This window comes from Chlorocebus sabaeus, chromosome 6 (assembly GCF_047675955.1).
Source record: "Chlorocebus sabaeus isolate Y175 chromosome 6, mChlSab1.0.hap1, whole genome shotgun sequence".
Taxonomy (NCBI): Eukaryota; Metazoa; Chordata; class Mammalia; order Primates; family Cercopithecidae; genus Chlorocebus; species Chlorocebus sabaeus.
Window position 1 is genome coordinate 61,702,123 of NC_132909.1, and position 27,330 is coordinate 61,729,452.

General features: G+C 57.0%; 1 protein-coding gene across 4 annotated transcripts in view; it reads right to left on the minus strand.

Moving 5' to 3' along the window:
• Positions 1 to 1,427: 1,427 nt before the first annotated feature.
• ARID3A (AT-rich interaction domain 3A) overlaps positions 1,428 to 27,330 on the minus strand; it is a 61,108-nt gene continuing 35,205 nt past the window's right edge. For all 4 annotated transcript variants that reach the window (XM_037994466.2, XM_037994462.2, XM_037994463.2 and 1 more), the window contains exons 4-9: positions 17,493 to 17,565; positions 12,578 to 12,761; positions 11,960 to 12,207; positions 10,496 to 10,792; positions 8,534 to 8,632; positions 1,428 to 5,360 (exon numbers count right to left, since the gene is read on the minus strand). In XM_037994466.2, coding sequence (XP_037850394.1) covers positions 5,179 to 5,360; positions 8,534 to 8,632; positions 10,496 to 10,792; positions 11,960 to 12,207; positions 12,578 to 12,761; positions 17,493 to 17,565 — 1,083 coding nt within the window. In that variant the 3' untranslated portion in view covers positions 1,428 to 5,178. The remainder of the gene's footprint in view (positions 5,361 to 8,533; positions 8,633 to 10,495; positions 10,793 to 11,959; positions 12,208 to 12,577; positions 12,762 to 17,492; positions 17,566 to 27,330) is intronic.

The following is a 27,330-nucleotide window of genomic DNA, read 5'->3' on the forward strand; positions in this document are numbered from 1 at the left end:
CCCCTCAGCCCTGTGGACCTTGGGGCCGGACCGTTCTCTGGGGTGGGGCTGTCCTGGGCACTCAGGATGCCGAGCAGCGTCCCTGGACTCCACCCACTCCATGTCAGGAGCTCCCCCAAGTTGTGACAACCACAGATGTCCCCAGATATGGGCCAGGGTCCCCTGGGGGCGAAATCACCCTGGTTAAGATCTCCTGGGTTAGGGGATTCCACAGACTCCCTAGACTCTGCGTCCCATGATCCTCTGCCCTGCTGGGGGCCCAGGAGGCTGCACACACTGAAATCCACGCCCTGAGTGGGGAGGCAGAGAGGAGGTGAGTCCCAGGAACTGGGGTCCCCTAGTTTACACCGTCTGCCTCATCGGGAGTTGATCCTGGTGTCTGCTGTGGGCAGGAAGAGAACTGTTTTTTCCCCACCTTAAATAATTAAGGCAGAGTTTCCCAACTCCTATTCTGTGGACGCTGAGGTGCCAGATTGTTCTCTGGGGTGGGCCATCCTGGGCACTGCAGGCCGCTGAGCAGTGTCCCCGGCCTCCACCCACTCCACACCAGGAGCACCCCCACAGCTGTGACCACCAAAGGTGGCCCCAGACGCGGGCCAGGGTCCCCCTGGGGGCACAGACCCTGGCTGAGGACCCCTGCTCTCTCTTTTTTTTTTTTTCTTTGGACAGTTTCCCTCTTGTCACCCAGGCTGGAGTGCAGTGGTGCGATCTTGGCTCACTGCAACCTCCGCCTCTCGGGGTCAGGCAATTCTCCTGCCTCAGCCTCCCGAGTAGCTGGGACTACAGGCGTGAGCCACGACGCCCGGCTAATGTTGTATTTTTAGTAGAAATGGGGTTTCTCCATGTTCGTCAGGCTGGTCTCGAACTCCCAACCTCAGGCAATTGGCCCGCCTCAGCCTCCCAAAGTGCTGGGATTATAGGCGTGAGCCACCGCACCCAGTCTTTTTAATTTTTTCCTTCTTCTTTTTTAAGACAGAGTCTTGCTCTTGTTGCCCAGGCTGGAGTGCAATGGCACAATCTTGGCTCACTGCAACCTCCGCCTTCCGGGTTCAAGCAATTCTCCTGCCTCAGCCTCCCGAGTAGCTGGGATTACAGGCGGGCACCATCATACCTAGCTAACTTTTGTATTTTTAGTGGAGACGGGGTTTCTCCATGTTGGTCAGGCTGGTCTTGAACTCCCAACCTCAGGTGATCAGCCCACCTTGGCCTCCCAAAGTGCTGGGATAACGGGCATGAACCACTGCGCCCGGCCAGACCCCTGCTTTTGTATCTGTCTTCTGCCGCCCTGAACTAGACCTAGAGTGATGCCGGGCAGAGGGGGGTAGAGCATCCCCTTCCACTCACCCCTGGCTGTGCTGGGCAGGGGTGGAGGGTGGAACTGGAGGTTGGGGAGACGCCAAAAGAAAACAACACCACAGGACACAGTGTTTTCTGTTAAAAGTCAGAAGTGTTTTGTCTTGTTTTAATATCTCATCAGCTTTACAGGGTTACAATCGTCTTAAATATTTCTGAAGTTTAAATACAATCTGCATAATAATGTTATTATAAAATGTAAACTTTCAGTGTTCTTTTAAATTTCAAAATCACACATTTTTTTTTTTTTTTTGGTCTTTTTGTCTTTTTTTTTTTTTTTTTTCCTTTTAATACCTGAATGTTCTGCAAAAACTGAAATTGTTACAGGCCGCCCTGCCGCGGCCAGAGCGAGACAGGCTGGGCCCAGCCAGAGGTAGAGAGTAGTTTGATGGGTTTTTTTTTGTTTGTTTTTTGTTTTTTTAAGTTTATTTATTTATTTATTTTCTCCTATTACCTGAGTTTCAGGCGTGGTCCCCACGCCGTCTGACAAACCCCAGAGAAACTGAAATTTCACACGTCATGAATGAAAGGCTGAGTTTAACGTTTGCCAAGAAAAAAAATGCAAAAGCACAGTTAGGGAATAAAGGGACAAAGTGAGTTAAAAAATGATAAAAGGAAGGAAATTCAGATACGTGACTCTTAACGACGACCTGGCTGTCCCCGGTGCCCCGTGCCCACCCTCCCGCCTGTCCCCCCAACATCTCAGAGCAGGGGGAGCCCCCTTTGGCCTTGAGTGCAGGGTGCCCACTCAGTACGCAGCTAGGCCCCACGGTCCCAAGTGAACTCGAACGCATCCAGGGTCCTTGTGGCTGAGGGGGCTGCCCGGCCCCCTCCCGGTCTGCATGAGGGGGTTGCTGAGCTGCACCCCAGAAAGCCACCCCGACTTTAAACCCCCACCGACAGGCGGTGGCGGGAGATGGGCACGGCTGGGGTTGAACGGGGCTACCTGAGGCAGGGAGGACCCTCCGGAGACCACGGCTTCCTGCCCAGTATCCAGAACCGGGCCCCACAGACTCCCTGCAACGGCCTCCCATTTCCACGGCCAGCACGGCCACGGCCTTCAGTGCCTTCCTTCTCCTGGGCCGGGACTCAGCCTCGCGCCCGCCCCCCACCCGCCCCCCGCCTGTCCCTACAATCATTGGAGTTAACAGCAGGCCCAAGTTCCCTGAGTTAGAATCCAGTTCCACCCACCGCCAGGAGGCCGGATTGCCCACACAGACACGACACACAGGATTCCCAACACACACACGCAGCCCGAGAGACGCGGCCCAGGCCGAGGCCCTGCGCAGCCCCTCCCCAGCCTGCGAGGCGGGCAGGTGCACGGGCCGCCAGATGCAGCCGGCAGCCAGCCTCAGTGGCTGCTGCAGACCTTGGTGCACGGGAGGTGGGGGAGAGGCACCCCAGGGGCTCAGATTTTGGCATCAAAAGTCAGACCTGAGGTAGACAGAGATAGGCAGCAGGTGCTTCCCCCAGCGCGGGGCCCAGGCGTGGGACGGGGGTCCCGGGGAGGAGCCCTGGAGGCCGGGGGGCACAGAGTTCAGGTGGTCCTGCAAATGAGGCCCAATTGTGTCTGGAGGTGAAAAGACACCCCCTTCCCAGGGTGACTGTGCTGCTCCGGTGCCGGCCCCAGGAAGGGGCAGGCAGAACCTAGATACCTACCCACCACCTCCTCCTGGAAAGGGGGTGCGTGTCCACGGCCCTGAGATCCGAGAAGGAAGTGCGGACCCCTCCCCAAAGACACAGGAAACTGACAGCCCGACGGGAAAGTGAACCCAGACTCAGGGGCTCAGAAGCCCCCAGCCCCCTTCCCCGGGGGTTTCCAAGGCAATGGCGGGAGGGTGGTTGGGAGCGGGGGGAGTGGGGGAGTCCCCTTCGTCACCGACCCCCCATGCCGGTGGCCTAACAGGGCTCCCAGGGCCCAATTAGAGACCCAGGCTTACCCTGGGAATAGCTGAGTTAATCCCCACCCCAAGATGACAGCCCCGCCCATCACCACCCAACACCAAGGTCCCCAGACCCTGCCGCGGATTTCAGACCCAGCCTTTCTGCTCCAGCAGCTCCAGTCAAAATAACCCCCAGCTCAGCTGCGGTGACCCCACTTTCTTCTAGCCTGGGGGAGGGGCACTGACCCACAGGTTGGGGGGGCAGCCTCCCTTCTCGGCTTCGATTTAGGTCGGGGAGCTTGCGGACCCGGCACAAAAGGCGTTGGGAGAAGAGGAAGGGACAGAGCGAGGAGAATGTTGGGGTGTGGGGGGTGTTCAGGACACCGGGGCCCCGAAATCCTCACCCTGAGCGAGGTCCGGCTTCACCCCCACTCCCCAGTATTGATAGTCCCCAAAAGCAGCCCTTTCGGGCAAGATAAGAATCCGGATGAGACAATGAGAGCCACATTCATCCCTGAGACAGGAGCCTGGGGACTGAGACGAGAACCACCCCTGCCCCCCAGGCCGTTTTTCCAGCACTTGCTACTTTTTAGATAAGATTTCCAGGCCGGGCAGGCGCGGTGGCTCACGCCTGTAATCCCAGCACTTTGGGAGGCCGAGGCAGGCGGATCACCCCGAGGTCAGGAGTTTGAGACCAGCCTGACCAACGCGGTGAAACCCCGTCTCTACTAAAAATACAAAAATTAACCGGGCGTGCTGGCGAGTGCCTGTAGTAGTCCCAGCTACTTGGGAGGCTGAGGCTGGAGAATCACTTGAACCTGGGAGGTGCAGGTTGCAGTGAGCCGAGATCGTGCCATTGCACTCACTCCAGCCTGCGCGACAACAGCAAAATTCCGTCTCAAAAAAAAAAAAAAAAAAAAAAGGATTTCCAGGCCCCTGACTCGAGAACCCAGCAGGCAAGCACGGCACAAGCAAAAGCAAAGTGGAATATCACAGTCAGCAGATCACTGTCACCGGGCCCCCGGCCCGGGACCCCAGCGTGCACCCCCTGCCCCAGCCTGGCCCACAGCACCTGAGTTCATTGGCTTCGCGGCTCTAGCCCCAGGGATCCGATGTGCTGGACTCACAGCTGCCCAACGCACCCCAGAACCGGACAAAGGGACCCAAATTGGTCATGGGAAAAATAAAAAGGTGAAGTTTTTTTTTTTTTGCTTTTTTTTCCTTGCTTTTTCAAGACCAGTTTCCCTGAAGGAACACAAATATATAGCTATATAGATATATAGATATCCTTTTCCTAAGGTTTGATCCCCCCAAGAATAAAATAGAATATTTACACAACAAAACCCCTGAAACCTCTTAAAAACCCTACGGAGAAAAAAAAAAAAAAAACATTTCCCAAAGCAACAAGAAAAAAAAAAAAAATTCAGTGATCTTAGTTCAGGGGTCTCACTGGACACGAGAAGCTGGGAGTGGTGAGTGTGTGGTGAATAGAAACTAAAAGAGAACTAAAGCAGACAAAAATGAAAATACACAGTGCAGGGATGTTTGAGGTAAATGGGATCGGCCCACGCTGCAGTGGGGCCGAACCAGACACCAGAGCCTTCGGTCCATCAGGGCTGCCGGAATGCCCTGAGAAACGTCTGCCTCTTTCTGTTTTTCTGATGGATTTCCTTTGCTGTTCTCACAATTCATCTCTCTGAATGTCCAAAACCTGAGAAATTCAAGTGTTCCTTGGTTTTCCCCTGTTTTATTAAATTTTCTTTATATATATATGTATATATATATATATTTTCTCTTCTTTTTGGCGTCAGCTGTGGCTCCTTTGTGGATATCTTCCCTCCCCACCCGTATCTTCCGCCATCCTGGCCCCTGCGTGGCCCACCTGGACCCCCTGCCCAGGCCGGCGGGCTCCGGGGTGAGTGGCGGGTGGGGAGTGATGCGGTTAAGGCAACGAGTTATTTGAGGTAGATGTGGAGGGTCCAGACAGCCCTGCTGGCCCGGCCTGGCCACCGCTGGTTCCGGTGTTTCCTCCCCGGCCGCCTGCGCTGCTGCTGCTGCCGCCACCACCACCTTTGTTGGAAGCAGAGGGTGGTGTGGGGGCCGGCGGCTGAGCAAACAGAACTCCTAAGGCAAGAACAGAAGACATATGCCATGCAGAGTTTAAGAAGATGCGAGGCGGGCCACAAGGGAGACCCAACGGGGTACTCCAGGACATAAACTTCTCTCACTCTGTCCCCCAGGCTGGAGTGCAGTGGTGCCATGAGAGCTCACTGCAGCCTCAACCTCATGGGCTCAAGTGATCCTCCCAGCTCAGCCTCCCAAGTAGCAGAGACCACAGGGGCGTGCTACCACATCTGGCTGATTTTTTATTTTGTTTTATTTATTTATTTTTTTGAGACGGAGTCTCACTGTGTCTCCCAGACTGGAGTGCAGTGGCGCGATCTCGGCTCACTGCAAGCTCCACCTCCCGGGTTCATGCCATTCTCCTGCCTCAGCCTCCCGAGTAGCTGGGACTACAGGCGCCCGCCACCACGCCCAGCTAATTTTTTGTATTTTTAGTAGAGACGGGGTTTCACCGTGTTGGCCAGGATGGTCTCAATCTCCTGAGCTTGTGATCCACCCGCCTCGGCCTCCCAAAGTGCTGGGATTACAGGCGTGAGCCACCACGCCCGGCCTTGTTGTTGTTTTTGAGATAGTGTCTTGCTCTGTCGCCCAGACTGCACTGCAGTGGTGTGATCTCGGCTCACTGCAGCCTCCACCTCCTGGGTTCAAGCAGTTTTCCTGTCTCACCCTCCTGAGTAGCCGGGACTGACGACAGGCGCCCGCCACCACACGGGCTAACTTTTGTATTTTTAGTACAGACAGAGTTTCACCATGTTGGCCAGGCTGGTCTCCAACTCCTGACCTCAGGTGATCCACCCACTTCGGCCTCCCACAGTGCTGGGATTACAGGCGTGAGCCACCGTGGCTGGCAATTTTTCATTTTTTGTAGAGATGGGCTCTCAATATGTTGCCCAGGCTGGTCTCAAGTTCCTGGCCTCAAGCAATTCTCCTACCTCTGACTCCCAAAGTGCTGGGATTCCCCACTGTGTCTGCTCACTTGTATATCACACACGTGCATAATCCACACATACATATCAGCATGTACACAGCTCATGCAGGGAGAACCCTGATGCCCATGGTTTGTTGATATGGGGTTGCGGGACCCCTAGCACACAGATGGACTTCTCCCCTGTAAGATTCAATATGAATGTACACGTTTTGCATCTAATTTCAGGAGGGCATGGACCCCTCAAACATCCATCTGTGGACCTGTGAGGACACCATTGACCTCAGCTCAGCCTCTGCTCTGACCAGAGTCAGGGCTCCTGCAACCAGGCTGCTCTGTGTCAGCAGCACCACCTGGTGGCCGCTATGAGCCATGGGCCTGACTCCACTTTAAGAAAAACTCTTCATTTACTTAATGTTCTTTTGTCGAGATGGGGTCTCCTGTGTTGCCCAGGCTGGCCTCAAGCAAACCTCTGTCCTCAGCCTCCCAGTGTTGGGATTACAGGCATGAGCCACTGCCCCTGGTCTGACCCCACTTTTTTAATTCTTTTTTTTTTCTTTCTCTGAGACAAAGTCTCGCTCCGTTGTTCAGGCTGGAGTGCACTGGCGTGATCTCGGCTCACTGCAACCTTCGCCTCATGGGTTCAAGCAATTCTCCTGCCTCAGTCTCCCAAGCAGCTGGGATTATAGGCGCACACCAGCACACCTGGATAATTTTTGTATTTTTAGGGGAGATGGGGTTTCACCATGTTGGCCAGGCTAGTCTTGAACTCCTGACCTCGTGATCCACCCACCTCAGCCTCCCAAAGTTCTGGGATTACAGGCATGAGCTACTGTGCCCGGCAACTTTTAAATTCATTTTATTAAAAAACAAAAAAACAAAAAAAATATATATATATATGGGCCGGGCATGGTGATTCACGCCTGTAATTCCAGCACTTTGGGAGGCTGAGGAAGGCAGATCATCTGAGGTCAAGAGTCTGAGACCAGCCTGGCCAACATGGTGAAACCTCATCTCAGTGAAACCTCACCTCTATTAAAAATACAAAAAAAAAAAAAAAAAAATTAGCCGGGCATGGTGGCACACGCCTGTAGTCCCAGCTACTCAAGGAGGCTGAGGCAGAATAATCGCTTGAACCCAGGAGGCACAGGTTGCAGGGAGTCAAGATCGCACCACAGCACTCCAGCCTGGGTGACAGATGGAAGACTCCATCTCAAAAAAAAAAAAGAGAGAGAGAGAGACAGGATCTCTCTTCCACCCAGGCTGGAGTACAATGGCGTGATCTCAGCTCACTGCAACCTCCACCCCTCAGCCTCCAGAGTAGCTGGGATTATAGCTGCGCACCACCACGCCCGGCTAATTTTTGTATTTTTAGGAGAGATGGGGTCTCACTGTGTTGCCCAGGCTGGTCTCAAACTCTTGGGCTCAAGTGATCCTCCTGTGTTAGCCTCCAAAAGTGCTGGGACTATAGATAGCCGTAAGCCACTGCACCCAGCCTAGATTAAATTTTCTTGTTACTTCATTTACCCTGATGTGATTATTAGGCATTGGATGCCAGTATCAAGACATCTCATAAAACCCATGAATATATATACCTGCTATGTACTCACAAAAATTAAAAATTAAAAAAAATAATACATTCATTAAATTTTTTTTCAAGAGACAGGGTCTCAGTCTGTGGCCCAGGCTGGAGTGCAGTGGCATCATCACAGCTCACTGCAGCCTCAACGTCTCTAACCCCTGGGCTTACATATTCTTCGCTCCTCAGCCTCCGAAAATGCTGGGATCAGCCGGGTGTGGTGGCTCGCGCCTGTAATCCCAGCACTTTGGGAGGCCAAGGCAGGAAGATTTCATGAGCCCAGGAGTTCAAGACCGGTCTGAGCAACAAAGCAATTTAAAATTTAAAGAGCAACAACAAATTTAAAAATTAACCAGGGGTGCTGGTGCATGTCTGTGCAAGACTTCGTCTCATAAAAATAAATAAATAAATAAATAAACTAGGAATGTGATCCATCCAGCGTCACACTGAATATGTATCTGTGGATGACCCCCCCTGGGCTGAGCGCAGTGCCAGGTGAACGACAGTATCCTCTCCATCAGCCTTGACTGTTTATCCCGCAAAGCCCCTGGTCGTGCCCTGCTTGCCCACACACCTGGTTCGAGCAGGTGGGACCAGGTGCAACCTAGGGTCCTGAGTTCATGGTGGGAGAGGGAAGGTCCAGGCAGCACGTGGCCTCAGGGGTCCTACCTGTATACATGATGCCATTGATCTCCACGGACATGCTTATGCTGTTGCTGCCGTTGGTGCCTGTCAGGTTCACGGCGGAGTCCTGGCGGCTCTCGGAGGCTGTGGGAAGAAGAACAAATGCATTTGTTTTTTTTTTTTTTATTTTTTTTTGAGATGGAGTCTTGCTCTGTCATCCAGGCTGGAGTGCAGTGGCGTGATCTCGGCTCACTGCAACCTCTACCTCCAGGGTTCAAGCGATTCTCCTGCCTCAGCCTCCCGAGTAGCTGGGACGACAGGCGCCCACCACCACACCCGATTAATTTTTTTTTAGTATTTTTACTAGAGACGGGGTTTTACCATGTTAGCTAGGATGGTCTCGATCTCCTGACCTCATGATCCACGCACCTCGGCCTCCCAAAGTGTTGGGATTACAGGCGTGAGCCACCGCGCTCGGCCAAAACTGCCATTTCTGATCATAAACACACCTGTGGCATGTCCTGTTTTCTGTCTGTCTTGCCAACTAGATTTTGGCTTTACAAGGTGTAGACAGTGTTTCTCACACTCATGCTGTCACCAGTGCACACAGTAGGTGCTCAGTATTTATTTGTTCAATAAGTGTATTTGTCCATACTCTGCTTTGTTTGTTTGTTTTTTTGTTGTTGTTGTTGTTGTTGTTGTTTTGAGACGGAGTCTCGCTCTGTCGCCCAGGCTGGAGTATAGTGGCCGGATCTCAGCTCACTGCAAGCTCCGCCTCCCAGGTTTCCGCCATTCTCCTGCCTCAGCCTCCCGAGTAGCTGGGAATACAGGCGCCCGCCACCTCGCCCGGCTAGTTTTTTGTATTTTTTAGTAGAGACGGGGTTTCACCGTGTTAGCCAGGATGGTCTCGATCTCCTGACCTCATGATCCACCCGTCTTGGCCTCCCAAAGTGCTGGGATTACAGGCTTGAGCCACTGTGCCTGGCCTGCTTTGTTTTTCTAACCTTGTTTTTGAGACCAGGTCTTGCTCTGTCACCCAGGCTGGAGTGCAGTGGTGCAATCATGGCTCACTGCAGCCTCGACCTCCTGGGCTCAAGTGATCCTCCCACCTCAGCCTCCCGAGTAGCTGGGGCTACAGGAGCGTGCTACCACGCCCAGCTAATTTTTGTAGAGATGGTGTCTCACTGGGTTACTCAGGCTGATCTCAAATTCCTGGGCTCAAGCAGTCCTCCCATTTCAGCCTCCCAAAATGCTGTGATTATAGGCGTGAGCCACTGTGCCCATTTTTTTTTTTTTTTGAGATGGAGTTTCGCTCTTGTTGCCCAGGCTGGAGTGCAGTGGCGTTATCTCAGCTCACTGCAACCTCCACCTCCCGGTTCAAGTAATGCTCCTGCCTCAGCCTCCCAAGTAGCTGGGACTACAGGGGTGCGCTGCCACGCCTGGCTAATTTTTTGTATTTTTAATAGAGACGGGGTTTCTCCATGTTGCCCAGGCTGCTGTTGAACTCCTGACCTCAGGTGATCCACCTGCCTTGGCCTCCCGAAGTGTTAAAATTACAGGAGTGAGCCACCGTGCCCAGTCCCCCGGCATGCCCCCGTTTTTGTTTTTTTCTTTGAGATGGAGTCTCACTCTATTGTCCAGGCTGGAGTACAATGGTATGATATCTCGGCTCACTGCAACCTTCACTGCCTGGGTTCAAGTGATTCTCCTACCTGAGCCTCCTGAGTAGCTCAGATTACAGGCACCCACCACCACTCAGCTAACTTTTGTATTTTTAGTAGAGATGGGGTTTCATCATGTTGGCCAGACTGGTCTCAAACTCTTGACCTCAATTGATCCACCCACCTTGGCCTCCCAAAGTGCTGGGACTACAGGTGCGAGCCACTGCACCTGGCCTCTTTTTTTTTTCTTATTGATTTGTTGGCACTCTTTACATATGTAGGCTCCCAGGCCCTCACTGTGTGACACAACCAGGAAGCACAGCGGGTCTGGACACCAGGGCAGTACCTTGGCTGTTGATCCGAATGCTCATGGGCAGCTGGGCCGCCATGGCCAGGAAGTTCTGCTGGAGTGCCCGCTGCATCAGCCGTTGCTGCTCATCAGCCACCAGGGCCATCTTCTTCTCAGGAGGCTCCGAAGACTCCAGCTTCTCCCGCAGCTGTTCCAGGGCGGCTGCCTGTGCGGCCACAGCTGCTTGGGCGGCTGCTGCTTGCACAGCTGCTGCCTGGGCTGCCACCACAGGGTGGCCTGCCAGGGAGACAGGCAGGCGGCCAGGGACCGTGATGGGGATGGCTGAGTCCTCCTCTAGGTAGGAAAGAAGGGGAATTTGTGGCCAGGAGGGGCTGGGCACTGCCTTCCACTCGAGGCAGGAACATGCACCTTCTTTTTTTTTTCTTTGAGACAGAGTCTTGCTCTGTTGCTTAGGCTGGAGGGCAGTGGCGTGATTTCAGCTCACTGCAACCTCCGCCTCCCAGGCTCAGGTGATTCTCCTGCCTCAGTCTCCCGAGTAGCTGGGATTACAGGCGCCCACCACCACACTCAGCTAATTTTTTTTTTTTTTGAGACGGAGTCTCACTCTGTCGCCGAGGCTGGAGTGCAGTGACGTGACCTCGGCTCAGTGCAACCTCTGCCACCTGCGTTCAAGTGATTCTTCTGTCTCAGCCTCCCAAGTAGCTGGGACTACAGGCAAACGCCACCACACCTGGCTAATTTCTGTATTTTTAGTAGAGACGGGGTTTCACCGTATTGGTCAGGCTGGTCTCAAACTCCTGACCTCAAGCGATCTGCCTGCCTCAGCCTCTCAAAGTGCTGGGATTATAGGCTTGAACCATCATGCCTGGCCTAAACAAATTTTTTTTAGATTGGGTCTCACTACTGTTGCCCAGGCTGTAGTGCAGTGGTGTAATCTCAGTTCACTGCAGCCTCGACCTCCTGGGTTCAACCGATCTGACCACCTCAGCCTCCTGGGTAGCTGGGACCACAGGTGAACGCTGCCACGCCCAGCTAATTTTTTTTTTTTTTTTGAGATGGGTTCTCACTATGTTGCCCAGATGAGAAATGGGAACTCAGACAGGCAAACTGAGGCTACACTGCTGCGTGTGCTGTTGGTACCTCTGTGTTATGGAGGGTACAGAGGCTCAGTGGGAGGGAAAACTGATCAACTGATGATGCCTGCCTCAGTGTAGACTGGAAAAACAGTGATCAATTAGTAATGTCTGCCTTGGCCACAGGACTGGAAACACAGATTGATTAGCAATGTCTGCCCGCCATCTGTGTGGGATTAGAAAAGCGGTGATGGATTGGTAATGTCTGCCATAGGCAGAAGACTGGCAGATTGGAAGCCCTTTTCCATGCCAACTATAGGGTTTTTCATCCTGGTTACCCAGAGAGGGGAAGAGGTACCCCCCAAGGTCAGCCAGCCAGGCCGAAGCTTAGTTGGGAACACGCCCCAGGCCCCATGCAGGCCCTTACCTTTCTTGATCTTAGGGGCGGGGGTGATGGAGCTGCCGTTGGTGCTTGCGGCCAGGCCCAGGGAGGACACGGGCAGCTTGGGTGAGGAGAGCATGCCGTGCGCCCCACCTGGCGAGTAGGCAAAGAGGGAGCCCCCAAAGCTTTGGCGCCGGCCCTCCCGTCGGTTGCTGTCTATGGCTGCCTGGAGCTCATTGGGGTTACTGAGGCCCCGCTTCTCACACTCGTAGGGGTACAGGTACTTCATGTATCTGTGGGTGGGACGAGGGAAGAGGATGGCACCCAGATCACCCCTGTGGCTTCAGTACAAAGTAAACCCCACTGTGGCACCACCATCCCTGGCTCCTCCCTTGGACTTGCTCAGCAGCCCCCAGAGCCACTGGGCCTTCGCCATGCTGTTCCCTCCATCTCAATGCTGTTCCTCGCAATGGCCCCTGATTGCATAACCCCAGAGCCTGTGTGGTCCTCGCACCCCTACCTGATGCTCTCAGGCCCTGGGTGCACAGTGTGGCCCTGTGCCCTTTGCGGCTGCCCATCACGCCCTCCCTCTTCTGCAGGGAGCCACTTGCACTGGCTGCTGAGTGCCCTGGCCCGACCTGGGCACAGCCGCCCGCCACTCACTGGGTCCGCAGGGTGAAGGCCGCACTGGTGATGGACGTGGGCAGGTTGAGGCCCTTGGTGATCTCGCGCCATAGCTTCTTGTTGATGACCTCCACGAGGCCGCCCTTCTCCGTCACCAGCACGTACAGCATGAACAGGTCAAGGACCTGTTTGGCCATGATGGGGATACGGTTCACAGGTGTCCCTGGGGGCAGGGGTGAGAGGGAGGTTGGGGGCCACCTGGGCACTGCAGGGAGCCGAGTGTCCCAGCCTCCACCCTCTCCATGCCAGGAGCACTCCCCGGCCCAGGCTGTGACAACCACAGATGTCTCCAGACGTTGCCCAGGGTCCTCTGTGGGTGCAGGATCATCCAGGTTAGGAACTGCTGCTCAGGAGGGCACCGAGGGGGCAGCCCTGCCTCAGTTTACCCACCAGTAACCTGGGCTTAGGGACAGCGCAGCCCTCGGGAGGAGGGACGTACGGGAGACGCCCGGATCTTTGTTATTCCTTCTCCACGCCACCCACCACGGCAGCTGCCAAAACAACTCTGCCTGGGTTTCCAGAGGCCTGTTCCCACCACGCTGACATGACTCTGCAGCCTCAGGCCTGTTCCCTCCACGCTGACAGGGACTCTGCAGCCTCAGGCCTGTTCCCTCCACGCTGACAGGGACTCTGCAGCCTCAGGCCTGTTCCCTCCACGCTGACAGGGACTCTGCAGCCTCAGGCAGGCGAGGGGGAAAGCTTGGCATACCCGATTTGGAGTTTGGAGAACGGAGGGCTGTGGGCTGGCCTAGGGAGGGGAAGGGGATGGGCTAGCCCCGGCATGGGGGGGTGGGCTAGCCCAGGAGGAGAAGGTTGTGGGCTATGCTATGCCAGGGTGGGAAAGGGGGAGGATCAGCTCAGGCAGGGGAAGGGCGGTGGGTGGGCTGGCACAGGAAGAAGACGGGGTTGGGCTGACTCAGGATCCTGCAACCTCATCTCCTAGAGCTGGCTGAAGACATGGCCCCTCCCCACCCTTCCAGCCCCACCCGCCCCTGCCAGGGCTCTCCCAGCCCCTGCACTGGGAGCCTCTGGCTTCAGATGCCAGCTCCACCTCTGCCCAGCCTCTCCCTGGCCTGACAGTAGGGCAGGCCCCCACTTAAACCTCTCGTCTGGTCAGTGAAATTCTGCGCTTAGGAGATCAATTGTGTACTGTCTGTGGCCCCCGCTCCATGTTCTGCCTACGTGGGGTCCTGCACCCAGCGGCATACAGTAGGCGCTCAGTGAAGACCAGTGAGAGCAAGTGGCCCAGGCCACAGCTGCTGCCCACTCACCATGGAGTGGGAGGGGACGCCCATCGCCCCGTTGGGGATGGGGATGTGGACATCAGTGGTTCTGTGATGTGACTGGCTGGAGAGCCGGTGCGGCCCTGAGTGGGCGGCCGGCCCTCTGCCTGGACGAGGCCTGCCACCCCTGGGACCCCCGGAAGAAGCTTCCGGAACCACCTCCCACCACCCTCGGCCACTTCCAGGCCTTTCCCAGGTTGCAAAACCCCCAGTGAATGGAGGAGATCCCGGGTTGGAAGAAGATGGGCCTCAGATCCGACCCCACCTGAAACCCATTTTACAGCCTCAGAGAGAGGAACCACGCCGGGTTTTAGCTGCACGATCAGCCCGGAAACCTGCCCAGAGCCTCCGTCCGGCCTCACTCGGGACATCAGTTCAGGCCTCAGAGTTTGCAAAGCAAAAGGAACGGCATCAGGCTGGGCGTGGGACTCACGCTTGTCATCCCAGCACTTAGGGAGGCCGAGGCAGGAGGATCACCTGAGGTCAGGAGTTCGAGACCAGCCTGGCCAGTATGGAGAAACCCCGTCTCTACTGAAAATACAAAAATTAGCCGGGCGTGGTGGTGCACACCTGTAATCCCAGCTACTTGGGAGGGTGAGGCAGGAGAATGGTGTGAACCCGGGAGATGGAGGTTGCAGAGAGCTGAGGCCCCGCCATTGCACTCCAGCCTTGGCAACAAAAGCAAAACTCTGTCTCAAAAAAAAAAGGATCGGCAGCAGAGGGTTAGAGGGTTGGTTCCCAGGGCCGCGCCCTGGCTTTGCAGTGGTGGGAGGAGGATGTTTACAGAAGCAGCTGGGAGCATCAGCAGGGCCTGTCGTGGGGCCCAGATAAGGAAGGGCGGGGAGGTTGTCAGGGAACAGCAGGTCAGGTGGTCCAGGGGCTGCTGCTGAGGGGCAGGGGGTGCGGTCAGGACCCCTCCCTCACTTCCAGCCCCCAGAGAATTCTGAGAAATTTAGTTGGAGGTTTTTACTTTGTGATACATGAAAAAAAAAAAAATTATTTCCCTCTGTCTGGAGTGAAGGAGAGGTAGATTGTGGAGTCTAGGGTGACAGGCGAGTTCACCTGACAGATTCTCAGCTCCAAGGGTCCCCATTACAGAGCGGGAAGCTCCAGGAGGAAGGCAAGGAAGAGGGAGCTTTGAGGCTGGGTTTTGAGGGATGCATAGGAGCTCGCTGGCTCCTGTCCTGTAGGAATTCCCAGCTTGGAGAGGGAGGTAAAGCTGGACACCAACCCTCACGGCCCCATGTGCCAGGCGCCTCCATCTCATCCACACTCATGAGCAGCCTACCATGCTTGCTTTTTGTTTGTTTGTTTGAGACAGGGGCTTACTCTGTCACCCAGGCTGAAGTGCAGTGATGCAATCATAGCTCAGGGCAGCCTCGACCTCCTGGGCTCAAGCAATCCCCCCTCCTTGGCCTCCCAAGGTATTAGGATTACTGGTGTGAGCCACACCTCACCCAGCCTCACTGTGCTTTTGTTTTGTTTTTTTTTTTAAAGACAGAGTCTTTCTCTGTCACCCAGGCAGGAGTGTAGTGGTGCAATCTCAGCTCACTGCCATCTCTGCCTCCTGGATTCAAGCAATTCTCCTGCCTCAACTTCCCAAGTAGCTGGGATTACAGACGCGCACCACCATGCCCGGCCAATTTTTGTATTTTCAGTAGAGACAGGGTTTCACCGTGTTGGCCAGGCTGATCTCGAACTCCTGACCTCAAGTGATCCACCTGCCTCGGTCCCCCAAAATGCTGGGATTACAGGCGTGAGCCACGACACCCAGCTCTCACCGTGCTTTCTTTTCTTTTCTTTTTTTTTTTGAGAAGGAGTCTCGCTCTGTCGCCCAGGCTGGAGTGCAGTGGCGGGATCTCAGCTCACTGCAAGCTCCGCCTCCCGGGTTCACGCCATTCTCCTGCCTCAGCCTCCCGAGTAGCTGGGACTACAGGCGCCCGCCACCTCGCCCGGCTAGTTTTTTGTATTGTTTAGTAGAGACGGGGTTTCACCGTGTTAGCCAGGATGGTCTCGATCTCCTGACCTCGTGATCCGCCTGTCTCGGCCTCCCAAAGTGCTGGGATTACAGGCTTGAGCCACCGCGCCCAGCCCACCATGCTTTCTAAGTACGCCCATGACCCCAGCAAGGTACCAGGCATGGGTAACAGCAAAACGGGTTGGCTTTGGACCCAGGAGCTTGGAGCCCCACGGCAGAGTGGTCAGGGTCGAGCAGGTGTGAAGGGGATGATAAAGGGTCACGGGGAGGATCTGTCCAGCCTCATGGGGGGCAGTGGGCCCTGGTCAAGGCTGGGCTTGGAGGATAACACAGGAGAGGCCCCCGCCCAGGTCCCAGGTCTGGATCCTCTGTTCCCAGCACGGGAGGGGTTAACTCGGAGGCTGCTGGGCAGTGTGGGCCGGGGGGCCCACAGCCCTCCTCCTTCTCCTTCCCTTCCGGGCGGGCGGGCGGGCGGCTGGCAGTGGCGGGTCTGGGGCCTGTGTTTATAGAAGCCAGGGGAGGGGTGGGCGGAGGCTGGGACACAGCGGGCCCCTACGACGCCCCCGGCATGGCCCCAAGTGCAGGGACAGAGCCCTCTGCCCCACCCCTTCCTGCCTCTGTGGGCCCCGAGACCTCCTCCCCCATCTGAACAGTGGGGTCTGAACAGTGGGGACTGGAGCTAGCTCCCTGCCCTAGAGGAGTGTCCAGGGGATTGGAGCGGCTCCTACCTGGTGGCAGACGCTCCTAGCCGCTCGCTGGCCAACGAGGACTTGGAGGCGAGACGGAAACCCTGGCCACATTCTCTTTGCCCCGTGGTTGCTCTAAGCTGGGGTGAGGCCTGGGAATGGCCGCTGGGGACACTCTGGCTACCCTTGGTCGTCTCTGAGTCTGTCTTGTGTCTGGACCTCAGTTTCCCCACCTGGACACCAGCCCAGACCTGCCCTCCCCAGGCCAGGAGACTTCAGGGGCACAGAGCAGTGTACAAGCAGCTGAGGCCTGGTATACCATTGGTGTCCAATAAGTGCACACAGTAAACAGCAGCCCTGCACTCAGCACGTCTGGGGTACCTGCTGGCCACTGAGTTTTGGGCAGGGACTGTTTGTGGCCCATTTTTACAGATGGGGAAACTGAGGCCCTCGTGGGAGGAGAGGAGGGGGCCAGGACTCAAATGCCATGAGATCATTAGACTCTAAGCCACCTCGCAGTGCGCTGGGGGCTTTTGTCCTGCTGCACCTGCCCCCACCTGGCCAGCCTGGATCTGACCCCACTCCCCAAACAGAGGCTGGCTCCACTCCCCCAGTACCCAGTAGCGGGGACCCCCACTTCACTGCACCCTGGATGCCAAGGAGACGGCCTGGACTGTCTGTTCTGGGTTGGGGCCCTGAGACTGCCCCGCCCCCCACCAGGGGTCCTACCCCTTAGACTCACAGGCGTGCCTCCCGCATCAAACCCCCATGGCAGGATGTGCTTCCCCGCAAGACATCCCTGAAGTCCCTCCTGATTTAGGAGCCTTGGATGCCTCCAGCCACGGGGAGCTCACTACCACCCCAACATACCTGGAGCCAATAGGGCCCCTCCTACAGCCCCGTTTCTGTGACCTCCCTCCGGGGGGCGGTGAGAGCAGAGGGCTCACCTCGCTTCTGCATGAAGCTGAACAAGTCATCCAGGAATTCCTTCCTCTTGGGGTCCCCGTCGAGTTCGTAGAGCTGTGAGGGCGGAGAGGGGATGGGTTAGTTGGTGCCAGAGCTCAGGTGTGGGAACCACGTCCCCCCTGCGCTGGAGGCCAGGCCAGGAGGACAGGAGCAGGGGTTGCCACCCCTAGGACCCCCAAGCTGCTGCCAGAGCCGAAACAGAGCCAGAGGCCCCGCTGGGCAGGTGAAGAGCCACAAGGCTGCGAGATAGAAATGCTGGTGAACGAGGTTCCCAGAGGGGCTGCATGGAGGCCCCAGAAAGCAGGCAGTCTGGGACGACAGACGGTGTCCTCTCCGGGTCCAGGGGCCCGGGAACCCCAGATCAAGGCGCGTCCTGGCTTGTGGCCGCAGCACTCCAGTCTCTGCCTCCGTCTCCACGAGATCCTCTCCCCGTCTCTCTTTCCTCTTTTCAGGACACCAGCCTGCTGGCTTTAGGGCCACCTCATCTCAAATCAATCCTTGACTCCCTACAGCCACACGTTGCAGCTTAAAACAACAGAACTCTATTCTCCCGCAGTCCTGGAGCCCGGAAGTCCAAAACCAATTTCTCTGCAAGGTGGCGGCTCATGCCTGTAATCCCAGCATTTTGCAGGGTGGGTGAATGGCTTGAGTCCAGGAATTCAAGACCAGCCTGGGCAACACAGTGAGACCCCATCTCTACAATAAAATACAAAAAGTTACCCAGGTGGATGGCTCATGCCTATAGTCCCAGCTACTTGGGAGGCTGAGGTGAGAGGATTGCTTGAGCCTCGGCAGTGGAGGCTGCAGTGAGCCGAGACCACACCACTGCACTCCAGCCTGGGTGACAGAACGTGACCCTGTCTCTAAAAACAAAACAAAACAAAAGGTGCATCTGCAGGCCTGCACTCCCTCGGAAGCCTCCCAGGAAGAAACCTTCCTGTCTCTCACGGCTTCTGGGGGCTTCAGGCTTCTGGGCTTGTGGCTGCGTCGCTCCAGCCCCTGCCTCTGTCTTCGTGCAGGACGCGTCCTGATAAATGTGTCTGTTGGTGATTTCGTCAGTGTGAACATCAAAGACTGAGTCACACGCACCTCACGGGTGGGGCCTCCCACACACCCAGGCACAGGCACAGCCCAGCCAGCGCTCCTGGAATACGAATCTGTGGCTGTCCTGGGTCCCGCAGGCAACGGCAACGCGACGGTGAGTGTTTGTGCGTCTAACACAGCTGAACACAGAAAAGGTGCACAAGGAATATGGAATTCTAGTCTTGTGGGACCACCGTTTTATCTGCGGTCTGAGGCTGACCTCACGTCAACACGTGATTGTACTTCAGTAAGGTCTCCCGTTTCCAAATGAGGTCCCGTCACAAATACTGGGGGTCCAGTGCTTGAACCTATCCTTTTTCCTTTCTTTCTTCTTCTTTTTTTTTTTTTTTTTTTTTTGAGCCGGAGTCTCTCTCTGTCCCCCAGCCTGGAGTACAGTGGTGCCATCTCGGCTCACTGCAGCCTCCGCCTCCCGGGTTCACGCCATTCTCCTGCCTCAGTCTCCGGAGTAGCTGGGACCACAGGCGCCCACCACCACGCCTGGCTAATTTTTTTGTATTTTTAGTAGAGGCGGAGTTTCACCATGTTGGCCAGGATGGTCTCCTGACCTTGTGATCCAACCGCCTCGGCCTCCCAAAGTGCTGGAATTACAGGCGTGAGCCACCGTACCCGGCCTATTTCTTTTCTTTCTTTTTTTAATTTTAATTTTTATTATTATTTTTTTGAGATGGAGTCTCGCTCTGTTGGCCAGGCTGGAGTGCAGTGGCGCAATCTCAGCCTCCCAGGCTCAAGCAATTCTCCCCCCTCAGCCTCCTGAGTAGCTGGGATTACAGGCACCTGCCATCGCACCCGGCTAATTTTTGTATTTTTTGGTAGAGACAAGATTTCACCATTTGGCCAGGCTGGTCTCGAACTCCTGACCTCAAGGGATCTGCCTGCCTCAGCCTCCCAAAGTCTTTTTTGTTTGTTAGTTTTTAGAGACAGGGTCTCACTCTGTTGCCCAGCCGCAGTACAGGGGCGCAATCATGGCTCACGGCAGCCTCGACCTCCTGGGCTCAAGGGATCCTCCCGCCTCAGCTGCCCAAGTGGCTGGGACCACAGGCACTCGCCATCACACCGGGCTAAGTTTTCACATTTTCTTTTGTAGAGATGGGGGTCTTTCTATGTTGCCCAGGCTGGTCTCGAACTCCTGGGCTCCCTCGATCCTCACACATCGCCTTCTCAAAGTGCTGGGGTCACAGACGGGAGCCACTGCCCTCCACCTTATCTTCTTTGGGGGACACAATTTAACCTACGACAGTGCCTGCCTGAGTTCACACAGCAAATCACTGCAAACAGTCACCAGCATGCCTCCCGGGGCTGCCCTGAGGGTTGGACAGGAGCGCGTGTGCTCTGAGAACTGGCTCTGCTTTGCAGATGAGGAAACTGAAGCACAGTGGTGCGTGTGGGACCAGAGCCTGGGGGGATGTCAGGGACTTGGCCCAGAGCCCCGTCCTGCTTCCCATCCCGGTCCTCCTGCCTCCCGCTGGCTTTCCCGCACCTGGAGCCTGGGGTCTCGGCCTCCAGCTGTGAACCCAGCCTCCGACCGCCTCTGCCTGCCAGAGTAGTGGCTGGGGAGGAAGGCGATCACCAAGCCCCGGAATGTCTTCCAGAGGGGAAAGGGGCTCTGTCTGGGGTACAAGGGGCCAGGAGGTCCCCCAGCCCCCCGCCCACAGGTTTGGGCGGGCAGGCAGGGGCGGGCAGGGTGGGGGAAAGCCGGCAGGGATAATTAGAAAGCGGAGTTCAGGCGGGGGCCAATTTGCCGAGGAGGAGCTGCGACAAATACCAGGCTGCAAATTAAGCTCTGGGGAATGTGGCTGGCTGGGCAGTGGGGGGCCTTGAAACCACCAATTAGGCCTCAGCTGGGATGATCCGTCATTAGGGCCCAGGAAGGAGGCCCACGCCCAGCCCCTGCTGCCAGGGACATCCCAGGTGCTGGGGAGGCCGGCCGGCTGAGGGCCCCACCACCCTGCAGCCGTCCCGCCCCTCTCTGGGCCTCAGTTTCCCCATCTGTGTACTGGAGGCTCAGTGAGGGCTTCCGGGAGAGGGCTGGGGGGGCAGCCAGGAGTCCTGACCTCTGCCCTGGGTGGTCGAGGCTGCCCGAGGTCCAGCTGCCTGGCCTTTGTCTCCGCCCCACCCTGGCCAGCGCCAGACTGGCCAGCCCGCATTCCTGCACTGATTTATGGTGGCCGACGAGGCCTTTCCCCTTCGGCTGCCCGAGGGGTGTGGGGCCCGCAGGTAGACCCGGCCAGCCGGGCCGGTGGGTCCCATGAGCACAGGCACGCACACACGGCCACACGCCTGGCCTCGTCCTCTGACCCTGGGCCGGCTCCCGCCCACTCCCTCCACGCTTTTCCTCCGAGACCCCGTCCATCGCCGAGTCCCGGATCTAGGGTTCTGTCTGTTTTGTTGACAGAATCTGGGATCTGGACTTCACCGTTGGGGCTGTCCTGGGGTGAATGCCGCCCCCCACCCAAATTCACATCCACCCAGAACCTCAGAACAGGACGTTACTTGGAAAAAGGCCTTTGCAGATGTGATCAAATGGAGAAAAAGTCACAGTGAAGGCCGGTGGGTCCTACATCCAAGGGCTGGGTCCTTAGACACGGAGACGGTCGCACAGAGGCAGAGGCCGGCCACGGGGCCACACCCGGAGCCCCCAGGAGCTGGGAGAGGCGGAAGGCTCCTCCTGCAGCCCCTGGAGGGAGCGGAGCCCTGCGAACGCCTCCATTTTGGACTCTGGGCTCCAGGACGGAGGGAGAACAGGTCTCATCTGTTTGAGGTCCTTCGTTACGGCAGCTCCCCCCGTAAGATGTGAAGGTAGAGGCCAGCACACCTTGGGCCCTTCCAGGGCGAGGGGAAGGTCATCTCCTCTGAGATTCTGACCCGGTGTTGCGAGGGTCTACCCTGCTTGGACCTCCCCTTCCCCAGCACAGCCCCTATAAGAAACCTCACCACACCTCCTGCCTCAGTTTCCCCTCCTCTGAAGGAGAGTGTGCGAGAAAACACAGCGGCTTTACCCTAAGCACCTGGAGCCCCAGCAACCCTCACATCCCGGGTGGGGAAACTGAGGCGCCCAGCAGCAATCAGCTGCCCCGTGTAGGACCAGCCAGGGTTGGGGTTGGAGCGGGAGAGCCATTAACCCCCAGGCCAAATGGTGGGCGACTGGGTTGATGGTGAGGCACGGTCAGACCGCCGTGGGGCCGGGGCACTGATGTGTGGTAGTAAAGGGAGGACCTGCGGGGGCCCCAGCTGCTGGCGGGGGAGGCGGCTCTAATGGCCGTTGCTGTGGGCAGCCAGTAACAAAGCCGGCAGTAAAGGCGGCCTGGGCTTTATGGGTCTCTGGCCCCCGGTTCCGCTCCCCTGCGGGGGGCGTCCCGCCCTGGCCAGCTGGCCGAGGCCCCAGGGAAGGGAAAGCAGGGGACGGTGTCCAGGCTGCCCATGGTAGTAGTGTCCAGGCCCCCCTTGTGGGCCAGATCCTGAGTTGAACTGCTGGGCACACAGCACACCCCATGGCAAACCCAGGCCTTGATTCTCACCTGGGTTCTCTGGCTGAAACCCTGCCCCTCTGAAACGTCGACCAGAGAGCTCTGAAATCAGCCGCCCACCATGCACCCACAGGAGGCCTAAACCCAGGCTGGAGACTGGGCGAAATCTCCGGAAACTCCCTTCCCGGGGACCGAGGGCTGAGATAAGCAGTCCGCCCTCCCATCCCCGCCGCCTGGTCTCCCTGGGGCCCACTCTGATCACGGGAGGTGCCCCTCCGCTGAGACCCCCACCGCCCCTCCCATCTGCCCCGCCAGGCCGCCTTCGCCCGGGTTGTTCCTCTCCTCTCCAAGGCCTTCTCAGCCCCTTCCTTTCCTCTGGGTCCCCCGTGGTCATTCCCTTCCCGGAGGGGAGCCCCGGTCCTCCCAGGACCGAAATCACCTCCGCAGACGCTCTGCTCCCACCCACCTTTACCGACCACCGGCCTCATGGGGTTTCTGGCTCGCGGACCCCCGTGGCCCCCCAGCCCTCGCATGGCCCCAGATGTGCAGATTCACGCGTTTGTCTCTCGTGTGTCTGCCCTGGAACATGCGGAATTCTTATCTTGTTGCTAGCATCCAAAATCGGGCACACGGCAGTTGCCTAATATACGCACGTTAAATGAACTTGCTTTCTCAGTGTGACCCCGGGAAAATGCGGGGCTGCCGGGCAGGCCTGGGATCCTTCCCCGGGGGGGTCCCCTCCGCTCTGTCCACGTCCTGCTGTGGGGGATGGAAGGTGTGGACCCCTAATTACTAAGGCTGGGCCCATCGTCTCCCCTTCCCAGCACCACCTGCTTTGGAGAAGGGGAAACCGAGGCACAGAGTGTGTGGAGCCAAGCCACCTCCAGGTCCCCCAGCTGCCCCTCCTGCCAGACCTTTCCCCACTCAGCAGCTGGGTAGGGTGGGGTGGGGGCTCCTCACAGCCGTCTGAGCAGGACCCTCCCCTGACCACAGCCTCCCAGAGCCCCTCAGCACCCTCCTGGCCCCTCCCTGCCCTCTCCTGCTCCCTCCGTCCTGACCTGGGGCTGCTCTCGCTGTCACTCAGGCTGGAGAGCAGTGGTGAGACCCACCTCCCACCTCAGCCTCCCGAGCCACTGAGACCACAGGCAGGCACCACCATGCCTGGCTAATTTTTGCATTTCTTATTTATTTATTTATTTATTTAGAGACAGAGTCTCACTCTGTCCCCCAGGCTGGAGTGCAGTGGCGAGATCTCGGCTCACTGCAAGCTCCGCCTCCCGGGTTTACGCCATTCTCCTGCCTCAGCCTCCTGAGTAGCTGGGACTACAGGCGCCCGCCACCTCACTCGGCTAGTTTTTTTTGTTGTTGTTGTATTTTTTTAGTAGAGACGGGGTTTCACCGTGTTAGCCCGATCGAGATCAGGATGGTCTCGATCTCCTAACCTCGTGATCCGCCCGTCTCGGCCTCCCAAAGTGCTGGGATTACAGGCACCGCGCCCGGCCTCATTTTTGCATTTCTATAGAGACAAGCTCTTGCTATATTGCTCAGGCTGGTCTCAAACTTCTGGCCTCAAGTGATCCTCCTGCCTCGGCCTCCCAAAGCGCCGGGATTACAGGCAGGAGCCACCAGACCCAGCCTTGGCGGCTTTCTGAGTAAAACACACCCCCGCACCTCTGTGGCACTGTTCCTTCTGCCTGGAATGCAGCTCCCAGGTCCCCGCACGGCTCCCGCCTTCCCGCCCAAATGTCGCCTTCTAACAGAGCCCCCTCCACCGCCCCCTCAGCCTCTGACCCCTTCATTCCTCTTTCGTGTCCTTCCCAGAACGTTGCACGGCCCGAGCCCGTTACATGGATCTTGCAGGACACACTCCACGGCTCTGAGGATGGCCCCGGGTCCCTGACACTCCCCCGGCTCTGCACCGGGGTGTGGGAGGCCTGGGGGGGGGGAGGTGCCGCCCCCACCTGCTGATGAGGTGGCCCCCTGGAGCGGGCACCTGTGACGAACGAGGGTACAGGGCTCAGGTGGTGGCGCCGGTGGGGGAGGGGAGGAAAAACTGAGATAACCACCACCCCCCAAGCCCTCCAAGGGCAAACAGGAAATTCTTGTTTGTGGCGAAACGTTGATTATTTTCTCCACCCCACCTCGAAGAGAAACGACAGCTTCGAGGGGGTCAGTGGAGTCTGCTGGCGGACCAGTGCGAGATAACTCCCAGGGCCACCTGGGAGTGGGGAGGGGGCTCCCCGGCCGCCCAGAACCTTCTGGAACCAGGGGGCTCAGCCCTGGCTAGGGACTCCCCTCCCCAGCCCACCAGCTCTGGGAGGTGGGAGGAAGGTCAGAAAAAGACCCCAGAGGTTTGCAGGAAATCCAAGGGAAGGGCTGGCCAGGACAGGAGGGGGCGGCCAGGGTCAGCACAGGTGGCCCCTCACCCGGCAGGGCAGGACAAGGCAGCACCCAAGGTCACAGATGAGCAGCACCCAAGGTCACAGCGGGGCAGCGCCTAAGGTCATGTCGCCGGGTCTGTGGTTTCCCTGCTCCGTCCCCAGGAAGGCCCCACCTGGGCACTCCCACCAGGTCCCAGCAGCTACGGAGGGCCCAGGGCGGCGTCCTTGGGCCCAGAGGCCCAGGCTGTAAAGAAACTGCCTGTCTGCAGGGCCCCCTGGGAGAACCTTTGCCCCCCAGGCCCCTCCTGTCTCGCAGGAGGCTCCAAAGTCCATGGGGCCCCACCTGGGAATGAGGCCATGGTGGGAGCGGGGCGGGGGTGCAGGAGCTGGGAGGCACCTGGTCAGCTGCAGCCCTTCAGACGCTCTCTTTGGCCACAAAATTCAGGGAAATCCAAGAAACAACCCCAGTCTCTAGCGTTCGGGGCCTGCCGAGCCCTGAGGCTCCAGGAGGGTTGGCCTGAGACTTGGCACACAGAAGTCAGACGAAGATAAATTTTCTTTTCTTTTTTTTGAGACAGTCTTGCTCTGTGGCGCAGGCTGGAGTGCACGATCACAGCTCACTGCAGCCTCAGCCTCTCAGACTCAAGTGATCCTCCCGTCCCAGCCTCTGGAGTAGTTGGGACTCCAGGCACACACCACCTTGCCCAGTTTTAACTTTTTTTGTAGAGATGGGGTCTTGCTATGTTGCCCAGGCTGGGCACAAACTCCTGAGCTCAAGTGATTCTCCCTCCTCGGCCTCCCAGAGTGCTGAAATTCTGGGCATGAACCACCATGCCCAGCCTGAGACACTTTATTTTTGTTTTGAGACCAAGTCTCTTTCTGTCGTTCAGGCTGGAGTACAGTGGTGTGACCTCGGCTCACTGCAACCTCCGCCTCCCAGGTTCAAAAGATTCTCCTGCCCCAGCCTCCCGAGTGGGTGGGATTACAGGCACGCACCACCACACCCGGCTAATTTTTTTTTGTATTTTTCACAGAGACGGGGTTTCACCACGTTGGCCAGGCTGATCTCGAACTTCTGACCTCAGGCCATCCCCCCACCTCCGCCTCTCGAAGTGCTGGGATTATGGGTATAAGCCACCGCGCCCAGCCTGAGAAATGCTCTAAAAGACATGTTTTCGCACCGTCCAATATGGCTTCTGGGAAAGTTTAGAAGTATGTTTTCCTCTAACGCCAGATATAGGTCTGTGGACACTCAGAAGAGGCAGCAACAGATCATAGATCTGAGTCAGCAGCCGCCCCCTCCGGGCAGCGGCCTGAGCCTCCCAGGCGCCCACACACCCAGCAGGGCGTTCCTAGGCTGCTGAGGGGTCAGAGGGAAACAGAAAATTCATCCAACGGCCGGGACCACTCAGACCAGCTGGGGAACTCTGAGGTTTGGTTCTTTAATCTAGTCTACTTCATTTATTTTTTTCCTTTTTCTGAGACAGGGTCTAACTCTGTTGCCCAGGCTGGCGGGCAGTGGTGCAATCAGAGCTCACTGCAGCATCCTGGGCTCAAGTGATTCTCCCACCTCAGCCTCCCCTGTAGGTGGGACCACAGGCGCACGCCGCCACTCCTGGCTAATTTTTGTATTTTTTGTAGAGATGGGGTTTCACCATGGTGATCATTCAGGTTGGTCTCGAACTCCGGACCTCAGGCGATCTGCCCACCTCAGCCTCCTAACCTGCTGGGATTACAGGTGTGAGCCGCAGCACCTGGCCAACGCAGTCTGCTTTTAAAAGATCTTATAGGCCGGGCGCGGTGGCTCACGCCTGTAATCCCAGCACTTTGGGAGGCCGAGACGGGCAGATCACAAGGTCAGGAGATCGAGACCATCCTGGCTAACCCGGTGAAACCCCGTCTCTACTAAAAAAATACAAAAAACTAGCCGGGTGAGGTGGCGGGCGCCTGTAGTCCCAGCTACTCGGGAGGCTGAGGCAGGAGAATGGCGTGAACCCAGGAGGCGGAGTTTGCAGTGAGCTGAGATCCGGCCACAGCACTCCAGCCTGGGTGACAGAGCGAGATTCTGTGTCAAAAAAAAAAAACATCTAGATCTTATAAAAGGCTGGGTGTGGTGGTTCACGCCTATAATCCCAGCACGTTGGGAGGCCAAGGCAGAAGGATCACTTGAGCCCAAGAGTTTGAGACCAGCCTCAGCAACACAGTGAGAACCCATCTCTTCTTCAAGAAGGAATCCTGAAATTAGCCGGGCGAGGTGGCGGGCACCTGTAGTCCCAGCTACTGGGGAGGCTGAGGCAGGAGAATGATGTGAACCCGGGAGGCGGAGCTTGCAGTGAGCCGAGATTGCGCCACTGCCCTCCAGCCTGGGCGACAGAGTGAGACTCCGTCTCAACAAAAAAAAGGAAGAATCCTTGCCGGGCACAGTGGCTCACGCCTGAAATCCCAGGACTTTGGGAGGCCCCAAGGTGGGCGGATCACCTGAGGTCAGGAGTTCGAGACCAGCCTGACCAACATGGAGAAACCCCATCTCTACTGAAAATACAAAATAGGCCAGACATGGTGGCACATGCCTGTAATCCCAGCTACTCAGGAGGCTGAGGAAGGAGAATTGCTTGAACCCAGGAAGTGGAGGTTGCAGTGAGCCAAGATCGTGTGATTGCACTCCAGCCTGGGCAACAGAGCAAAAATCTGTCTCAAAAAAGAAAAAAAAAAAAAAAAAAGAAAAAGAATCTTAAAACGACTTTATTGAGGTGAAATTTACATAATATAAAATTAGCCAGCCAGGGGTCGTGGCTCACACCTGTAATCCCAGCACTTTGGGAGGCCGAGGCAGAAGGATCGCCTGAGAGGTCAGGAGTTGGAGACCAGCC